At 38.5% G+C, this 10,041-nt stretch overlaps 1 protein-coding gene across 1 annotated transcript in view; it reads left to right on the top strand.

The window, feature by feature from the left end:
* KLHL1 (kelch like family member 1) overlaps nucleotides 1-10,041 on the top strand; it is a 635,410-nt gene that overhangs the window by 409,612 nt on the left and 215,757 nt on the right. The window contains exon 6 of the mRNA XM_019525304.1: nucleotides 5,692-5,878. Within this exon, the coding sequence (XP_019380849.1) occupies nucleotides 5,692-5,878 (187 nt within the window). The remainder of the gene's footprint in view (nucleotides 1-5,691; nucleotides 5,879-10,041) is intronic.

The raw sequence follows: 10,041 nt of genomic DNA, 5'->3' as shown, positions 1-10,041 counted from the left end.
TGTTAGGCCAGCCTGAGGAATAGTAACATCATCACAGCCCCACTTCTCCCACTAGTTGGACAGCCATTTGTTAGACAACTTTTGTTTATAATAGACTTAGATACATTTTGACATGCTTTTCTATTACACAAAAAATGATATTCACATTATGATATTGATATAATGTTTAAAAACAGTAAGGCTTGGCATTAACTTTAGTAGACATGATAAATAATTAGGAAATGAAAAGTAATTTAATATAATTATCTTTGCTTGCATGTAGAAGAAAAAGTTGATAGCTGTTAGTCAATTTTTTTGTGATTGCATTCTGGTAAATTAAAAGGTTTCAGGAAGAGAATATCGGATTGGTTTAGCTGTCCAAAATGGATAATAAAGTATCTTGCATGAGAAGGCATTTTTTTTTCTTTTTAACTGCTGTCTTAGCTAGTAATTACTTCAATTTACAGTCCTTGACAGAGTCATCTCAAACTGTTACGGTTTAAAGCTAAATTATAATTTCTATCAAAATAAAATAATCAGACTCTATAAAGAAGTAATAGAGTATCTTTTTCAATATTAACAGTTGCAATTTTGGAGATCAAAATAATTTAGGTTTGTATTCATTCTCATTTCAAAGATGTAGCAGCTGATAGTTCTCAATGTTATCAGTTGGTTTGGTGATGTTCAGTACTTACAAAAATCAAACTCTGGAGCAACAAACAAAAAATATCCCATTGGATGAGACCAATGAAATAATTCTATTTCTAGCAATACATTCTTCACAGAAATACTGAAAAACATTTCTAATGGAAAACTCTGGAAGTATTGAATAACTGCCCTACTGCTTGTCTATTGTACACAAGATGGGGAATGGACCAAGTAAACTAATGGACCAAAGAGAAGATAGCAGAAGTAGTTACTACTTTTTTTTTGTTCCATTTTTTTCCCATGCCTGTCTTCTGCAGGCACTCTGCTGTTGTGGTCCAGTGCTTGAATCCTTGTTTACCAGGTGGGTTACCCAGGTTCCATCTCTGGATGTGCATATAACTACAGCCATCAAAGCACGAAATGTCCAAACTCAGTCAGCTTTTTGAATTTTGTCTCAATGGTCTAATGAGGGGATGGAAAGTCTGGGAAGCCTCCACTCCTCCGTATTCCTGCCTAGGTGTACATGTTGAAGGTCTGGATAACATCTCACACATGCACCAGGATCCAGGGGGATCAACAATTGCTTACTACTTCCTAAGGCATTGTGTAGTTCCATTCAAAGACAAGGACTGTAAGGACAGATACAAACTGGTTCCTCTGAAAACTGTTGTTCTACTAGTACTTGGTTATTTCTTTCCCTTACCTTTTTTCTCTGAGACTTTGTTCTTGACCACGGGGGGGGGGGGGGGGGGGGGGGTTTTTTTTTTTTTTTTTTTCCTTTTCTTTTTTGTGTGGGCTTTTGTTGTGGGGGGGGGGGGGGGGGGGGGGGGTTGGTCTGTTTGTTTTTATTTTTCCACCCACTTAGTTTCTCTGAAGTATTTTGATGAAAAATGTCATGTTTTGTGTTAGGAATGTATAAAATATGTGGATTCTGATGGTTTAAATATAAGGTTTATTGATCCTAGTGACAGTGAAGATGTGTTTGCAGGTTTTACATTACTTGTTTAGACAGGTAGTTATTCTGTTTCATATTTCCTCACCAGGAAAGAGTTTGCTTCCTGTGATGATTTCAGTGATGTTAAGGCCCATTTTGAAAGCAGATGAATGGGTATTGGGAAAATTTCTGTTGCTAATTCTTATAAACTCTTACTGCTCTTTGTTAAAACAGAAGAATTACATTTGAATTAATCTAATCATGCCATATATTTTTTTTAGTTTACATTGTTTGGTCTGGAGTTAGCATAAGTTTAAAGACCGTTTTTGTGTTCCTTCCTCTCCCTATCCCCTTCCCTGTTCATCACATAGTCCTGACTTCTTGTATTTCACATTGCTTAAGAACTATCGATCTCCATCTTGCACATATAGTCTATCATCACTAACTTATTTATTTATTTTAAGACTTGTTACACACATAGTCCATTGTAATCCTCAACAGTTTTGCATAATCTGTTCTACTTAAATTACTGTATTTTAAAACCAACAAACTAGTATGTGTCTCTTTAAGGAGGCAGCAAGGAGGTATAAAGAAAGTGTGTATGGTAAACTTATTTGCATGGTCTGAGTATAGATATTCAGGTTAGGGGGAGGTTAGATTAAATTAAAAATAGCCATCTGTTCCAAGATAAGTCATGATGGCAGATAGAGGAGGGAGCTTAGCGGGATGGGGAGACAGGCAGGCTCCAATGAAGATGGGGGGCCTGCAGAGTGATTGGGGGAAGGCAGGTTCTGCAAGAGAGATTGGGGAATCAGGGGGGAGAGTGAGGTCCACAGAGGGATTAGAGAGGCATGTGGGGGTCTGCAGGAGGGATTAGGGAGATAGGGAGGGCAGACGGCATCCGCAGGAGGGATCAGGGGCAAGTAGTCTGTAGGAGGGATCAGGAAATCTGGGGGCAGGTGACATGCCTGGGGGTGATTGGGGGGGCAGGTGGAATCCAAGGGGCACACGGGGTCCACAGTGGGCTTGGGGGATGGGAGGACTCTCTTCCCCACCTCTTGGGGACAAGGGCTATTTTTAGGCCCCCAACCCCTCAAATTAACAGACCCCCCTCCCTACCTAGTGAACCAACATCCCTATCCCTCCTGCCCCTCCCCGTACCCCAATTTATTTGTTCAGCTCCCAGCACTGTCGAACACCAGTAAAACTGGCACTGGGAGTGGCTTGCTGGATTGGGGGGAGGGGGGTTACCAGGCTGTTGGCAGGGAGTTAAAAATAGCTCAGTGCCAGGGATGGGGTGGGAAACATGCAGCCCCAAGGCTGGGACCAGTGGCTGGGCTTTCCCAGGCCTGGGGCTGTACTGGGAACTGTATAGAAATTCAGGACAAATGAGTCTAAAAATGGCCAACTTGATCTAAGTTACATATACCTCAGAGGTAGGATTAAATTAGATCTTGTCAGCCATTTTTAGACTGATCTAACTCTCCTGCACTTCAATACAGTTTGCATTTAGATCCACCTAACTAGTGTAAAGTCCACAACTAGGTGAACTAGGTTAGATTGGGTAGCTATTTTTAATGCAATCTAACCTCCCTGTGACCTCCTCAAATGCCTGTATGCAGCCTTAGTGAGAAGACATGTGAGGCAGATTTTGTTAGCTGAGGTGGATGGCATCAGGCCACAAAATACATCAAGGTAACAAGGGAAGATCATATAAAAAAGTTGGGATAGGCAAAGATGTGATAAGGTGGAAGGAGATTGTGCAAGATAGGAGGAGATGAAAGGCTATAGTTAAGGCAGTTTTAGGGCCTTGAGGCTTCTGAGACCAGGGAGAAAGTACAGATTAAAAAAATAAATAAATCTTCACATATCAACAGGATAGTCATGAGTTCATGTGTGAAAAGAAGGGGAACTGATAGTTCAATGAGTTTGCTATTTGTAAAAATGAAACCCAGTTTAACAGTGAATGTATGGAGTGACGTTTTACTTAACTAATATTTATTAGTGAAACCAGAAATGAATAGGAACATAAAATAAATATGTGAGAAATTACAATCTGAATGTCTGATATTTTTGTAATTGTATACTAGTCGTCCAGGATTAAAACACTCTAGGTCTATCAGGAAAAATCTTAATGCTGGTACACATGTTCAGAACAAATTTATAGTTCAAATAATCAGAAATAGATACTTAATTTTTCCTGAAAAATATGTGTACACAAATAGCAAAGTGCATACAAAAACTAAATAAGAAAAACCATTCTTATCCAAATGTCAGATTATCAAAACTGTTTCTTTTCCCTGAATCTGAGATCTTTATAAAAAAACAAATTTCCTTCATCTGATTCTGTAATCATCCAAAGATTTCAAATATCTTTTAACCTTGAAATATATACAAACAAGGCAGGTGATTATACAAACAAAGAATTGTTCATATATGATTAACTATTTTTTTCTTCTAAGTCATATGTTTGAAAATCAATATAAAAATACCTTTTTAATAAGCAGACCAATATTTTATGTGTAACCTAGGTTCCTCCACTTTGACAATTTTCACATGCTACCATGTCCTAATATCATTTTAAACATACTTACTAATTTGTGCAATCTGACTCACTGGTCATCCATTTTCTAGGAATATTGATGGCAACTGCTGTGGCAATTGCAGAGAAGCTGTCACATAATCCATGTAAATTCAGTAGGAAGTGGAATAACTATTCTTTTCTGTTTCATTGTTTCTAATAATATACATGAGATAGGCAGCAATCCAGAAAATCAGAGAGATACTTTCATGAGTAGCTAAATAATTTATATATAAAGAATTTGAATGTATCTTTGGGATTGACAATGCAAAATATTATAAAAAGTAGACCAATCTAAGATGCTATTATATTTTAGATAGTATGACAGTTTTATATTTCCAGTGGAACCTGTTAACAAGTCAATGTCTAACCAATTACCAAGCTCCTATGTACAAGAGTACAGTATTCGCATAGGTTGGACACAGATGTTGCCTATGTGCCACCATAAAAATGTTTATATTGGCATAAAGGCCAAACAAGCAGACATCTATGTCCCTTGTCATGCCAAAAATTGTGGCAGCAACAATGGGTAGCAACAAATGCCAAAAACTGTGGTAGCAACAATAGCTAGCATACATTTCTGCTGGGTTGGGTTTTTTTGTTTGTTTGTTGGTTTGGTGGACACATTTGTTTTGGGGCAGGAAATTCTAGAACAGGCAGGATCAGACCCATGAAACCCCAGGAGCACCTGCCGGCATTGCAGAGGCATTCTCAGAATTTCCTGGCACAGAACATGCATATTGGACAGCTTCATCCTGACTCAGTGTGCCAATGTAAATAGGAGAACCCTGGGTTTCCTGGCAAGGGATCCCTCCAGGACTGCATATTTCACTGACATGCCCCAACTTGGGGCATGCTTCTGCAAACAGGGGGACTCTGGGGGCACAACAGCATGATACACACACCTGGAAAACCCCTTGCCAGGGAATCCCTGAGTGCGCCTCTGTGGGTGGTGAAACCCAGGGTTCCCTCTTTTGCAGAGACATGTCTCAAGTGTTCTCCCACAGGATGGGGGCCCTTCTTCTCCTTTGAGTGACAGGGGTCTGACCCTGCAGGACAATGGGCAATGTCTGTTTTGCCCAATGATGTGGATCATTTGGTGATGCCCTTTTCTAACCATATACTTTGAATTGGAAGCACCTGCCATATACCATATACCTTGGGGAAGTTACTGTTTTAAATACAACTTTCTGTATTTAATAATCCATAGAAGTAGACATCTGTCTGTCTCATGAGACAATAGAATTACTTTGAGACATCAGGTTGCTGAACATAATCCTCAACTGAAAGATAAAGCCAAGGTGGAGGGACCTCTCCTGGATGCAAAAGTCTGGGCAGCATATATGGAGACAGTGAGCTGCCCACACCATAAACTGTTGCGGATACATACAAACATTTAAAACATATTAGATTAGAATGAGTGTTGTCTATAAAAAAGAGATTCATTTTGTATGTTACCTTTAATCAATAATGTTAACCTTCTCCACTTCTACAGTACTAATTATCTAGAAATGCTGGAATTACTGGTTCATGCCTGTGTCATTCACAGATATTGGCTGACCTAGAAAACCATGCACTGTTTAAGGATGACTTGGAATGCCAGAAACTGATTTTGGAAGCCATGAAATATCATCTTTTACCAGAGAGAAGAACTCTAATGCAAAGTCCAAGGACAAAACCTAGAAAATCTACAGTTGGGACACTGTATGCTGTTGGAGGAATGGATAACAACAAAGGTATAGGATGATAATTTTTCTATAAACAGGTTACATATTGTATCTGTAACTGTATGTTTAGCTTAATATCAAATAGGGAAATACTTTTCTGTTCCAAGCTTTTGGAATCTATATCAAGCCAAAGATAGCTCCTAAGACTTGTGGCTTATGTTAACCCACCGAGGGAAAATATTCCTTTTTTTTAACTAATGAAGAATACCTGCTTTCCAGTATGGGGATCTCAAATGGGAAAATAATTCAGGTTACTAAATTTATCCTCATAACTGACACTGAGACTCTGTAAATGTTATTTGGCAATTCTCTTTAATTTAATCCTCAGAGTGAATTCTTCCCTTTATAAAAGCTGCCACACAAATGTTTTCTATATCCATTTATGGGTTAAAATATTCTTTCACCATTTAATAATGCTTTCCCACTTTTAATAGAAAATTATTAATCCATGATTAATGAATTCTTGTGGAGTCTAATCATGGAGGTTACAATTTCCTAAAACTATTTTAATTAAATACTTAATGTGGAAAATTTGGAAAACCATATTTGGTTGGAGCAAAATATTCTGGGATTTTGGTGAATTCTTTAAGAATAGTACTTCTTGCTTTTAAAACTGGCAAAGCAGTCAACATGATGTGCTGCTTTTGAAACCAAAGATATTGATGCAATAAGAGTTATTGTATAAAACCTAGAAGTGTTAGAGAGACATTGTAGCCATGGATTATCCAAGAATCAATGATTTCTTCAGGCAATATCTTTTATTTGACTAACTGTATAGTTTAATTTGAGATAATCTTCCAAATGCTTGAAATACTTCTTCATTGCATTCTCCTTCTTCCATTCAAAAGCTTGTCCCAACTATGCAGGTGGTCTAATTAATGATATAACCTGAAGAAATCAAGGGTATTTCATTAAAGAACCTGTCATTTTTAGTTTAGAATTAGAGATGAGTTTTAAATTTCACTACAACAAACCCACACTATCTTCATCTCCAGTAAATATTTAGGCTAAAAGAGTCTAAAATCAAAATATATATAAATATTAACTTGAATCTAAGAATAAACAACTTACAAACAATTAAAAGAAGATATAAGTATAAGGAAAACATTAGTTCATTTTATTTTAGAAAGCAAAATCACTTTCACAAAACCTACATAACTTCAGGACGATTGAAATATTTTTTGTTTTTCTTAAATAGCTGTACAGATATTTATTTCACAGATTATCTGTTAGAAGGAGGTGGAATTAAGACAATTATTTGCCCTTATATGTAAATGCATTGTCAACACAATGCAGATTCACAACATCATGGAACATTTTGGAGGTAATGCGGGCAATACTTAATATAAAACACTATTGTAATGAAATGTATAAAATAAATCTAGGACCAATCTGAGTTGACAGTTTGAAAGAAAGTAAATGTACCTCTTTTGTGCCCCACAGGATCTTCTTGGAATATGTCTATGGTATGTTATAAATTAGATATTAAGCAAACAATTCCAATTAGAACTATGAAGGATGTTGGAATGTACCATAGGATAGGATGGTATCTTTTAAGCTTTACCATAGGATCCAAGCTTGTACCATCGGATAGAATGGTATCTGGTAAGCTTTTAAAAAAGTAGAACATCTGGATGGCATTCGTTAGCTAATTAAGATCTCATTTTTCAGGTTGTGTATGTGTGTGCTTTCAATGTCAGGTTTGTTTTGTCTCTTTAAATACAATATAATCTACATTAATATAATTTTAGAACCAAGTTGGGCAGTGCCCCAGCTTCTACTGTACAGTATTATCTTTTTTCTTTCTTTCTGTTGTTTTTGGTTATAAGGATATAATCTTAGTGTCACTGAATCCTGAGAACAAAAGTAAATCCTACAGCTTCCTCAATGGCAGATCGTGGAGTGAGAGTATAAGGATATATATTGGGAAACTACTGTTCTCTGAGGACATATAAGATTTAGTGGCTTTCCATTTTATTCTTAAGAGCATTCCACCTAAAGAGCAGATGTGTGCCTGATTGTGCATTATGATGTGTGCCTGATTGCATAATCAGCTTGCAAGTATTACTGGGACTTCTGCAGAACATTTTCCCATGAGAAGTTTCAAGATTTTGCACGTTGGGGAATATTAGAAGTTTTTATATTTCACAGTTAAGGTTCAAACAAGTGTAAAGGAGTTACAGTTCCACTTCTCACTGAACTTTGGTGAGGATTTTAACCTAACTCCGGTAGTTGCCTTTGAAAATCTTAGCTTCATTTTTGTTTTCAATAGTTTCATACATTTGCATGCAGATTGTGCATTAGAACATTCCTGTATCTAGTTATAAACCCCACTACTAGTATGTTGTATTGTTCTGCCTCTTTCTGAATCTCAGTGCATATGAGTGTACCCGTACTCAACAAATGGTGTAATTTTGGGAAATTAAAGGACAATGCTGTGTTTTATATATCTTGGCTGTAGAGAGGGTTAGGGATTGCCATTTCTGGTCCAATTGGATTAAAAACAATGAGCTAGCTAATGTGCTTCCTCTATGACTCCAAAGTTTCTTTTATTTCTAATAGCTCTTGTCTATAAATCCTCAGGTCTATCTACTTCCTCTAAAATTAAACAAGTAATATTGTTGCAACATCATTCTTTACTTTCCCTATCAACTTCAATTTTAACTTTTTCATTTCCAATGAGCAGTGTTGGAGGGTCTCAATGACAACGTACTGCCTCTGACCCAGTGGCTTGGGCCTTTGATTTAAAAAAGCGTTCACGTTCTTTGGAGAAATGGTGTCATTGGACCTTGTGCTGAGAGCAAATTCAGGCCTGGATCATGGAGCTCTGTTAAGTGGGTCAGCAGATGACATTTACCTGACCCACCCTGTGCAGAGTGATATCTGCTACCTGCAGAGGCCCTGGAATAGAGTGCCGTCTGCACACCCAAGTGCTGAGTGCAGAGCCTAAGTGAATGGGGTGCACTACCCATATAAAAGGGGGCTCTGATTGACAGGTCAGGGTGTGTGAGACTGTGGGTGTGTAGTGTGGCTGGACTGAGAGCTTGACTAAGAGGTCTGTGTGCATTTTTGGGGTGTCGACAGGCTCCAAGAGATTGGAGGAAGGTGTTTGCTGAAGGAATTGGTGGTTGTGTTGCTAGAGCGAGAGACTGGAGTGAGAGGTAGGATAGAGTGACTGGTTTCTTTGGCTGGTGCACTATGGAGGCATACCATGGTAATTTTCAGTGACCTGTGAGGCTCCATCGATCTCCTCCCTCCATTGAGGTGAACCTTCGCTGGAGGTAGATAGGGTTGGCTCTCCAGGTTTCTTTCCCCTCGGGTGTATGCATCACATAAAGCAGCGGCTCTCCATTTCCCATTGTAAGTATCACCTATTCCTTTTCTCCCTCACTCTTGTCCTGGTTGTGGGTTACTCCTCCTTGTTTGTCAGGGGAAGATAAGTCCTACTGAGTAGTTGCCTGAGGAGCAGACCATGCTCGGGAGACCACAGGCAGGGACACGAGCCTAATAAAGTTTTCCTTCTCCCTCAATAAAGTCTACCTCATCCTTGAGTCCATATTATATTGTTGTATTGGTAAGGGTCATTATGGGAACCAGGTGCTACCTATCTATTGTTCATTGCGATTTAATAAACCATTTTATTTGTATACCTTTAGCAGTTCTCTTAGTGATTATTCATTAACACCGGTGATAGATATGGACAATGCGAAGACGTGCCATATCTTCCTGGGGAGAGATCCAAGAGGAAGCAGCAGTTTGGGCCTGCTTTATGATTTGGTCTAAAAGAGTGATCTTTCTCCCCCAACACTTGAGCTTTATGAACTCAAAGTGAACAATTAGTCATGAGCACATTAATTTCATAGAGTTCATAGATATTAGGGCTGGAAGGGACCTCAGAAGATCATCAAGTCCAGCCCCTGCCCGAAGGACAGGAAGTCAGCTGAGGTCATAGGATCCCAGCAAGATAAGCATCCAATTTACTCTTGAAGGTGTTTAATGTAGGTGCTTGAACCACCTCTGATGGCAGGCTATTCCAGGCCTTGGGGGCTCGGACAGTAAAGAAATTCTTCTTTATGTCCAGTCTGAAATGGTCTTGCAGTAGTTTATAACTATTTGACCTTGTCATCCCTTGGGGCGCTCTGGTGAACAAACGTTCCCCCAGATACTGGTGG

This window comes from Gavialis gangeticus, unplaced genomic scaffold, assembly GCF_001723915.1.
Source record: "Gavialis gangeticus isolate Ggan-Ray unplaced genomic scaffold, GavGan_comp1, whole genome shotgun sequence".
NCBI lineage: Eukaryota > Metazoa > Chordata > Crocodylia > Gavialidae > Gavialis > Gavialis gangeticus.
This window is presented reverse-complemented; position numbering and strand designations above follow the sequence as displayed.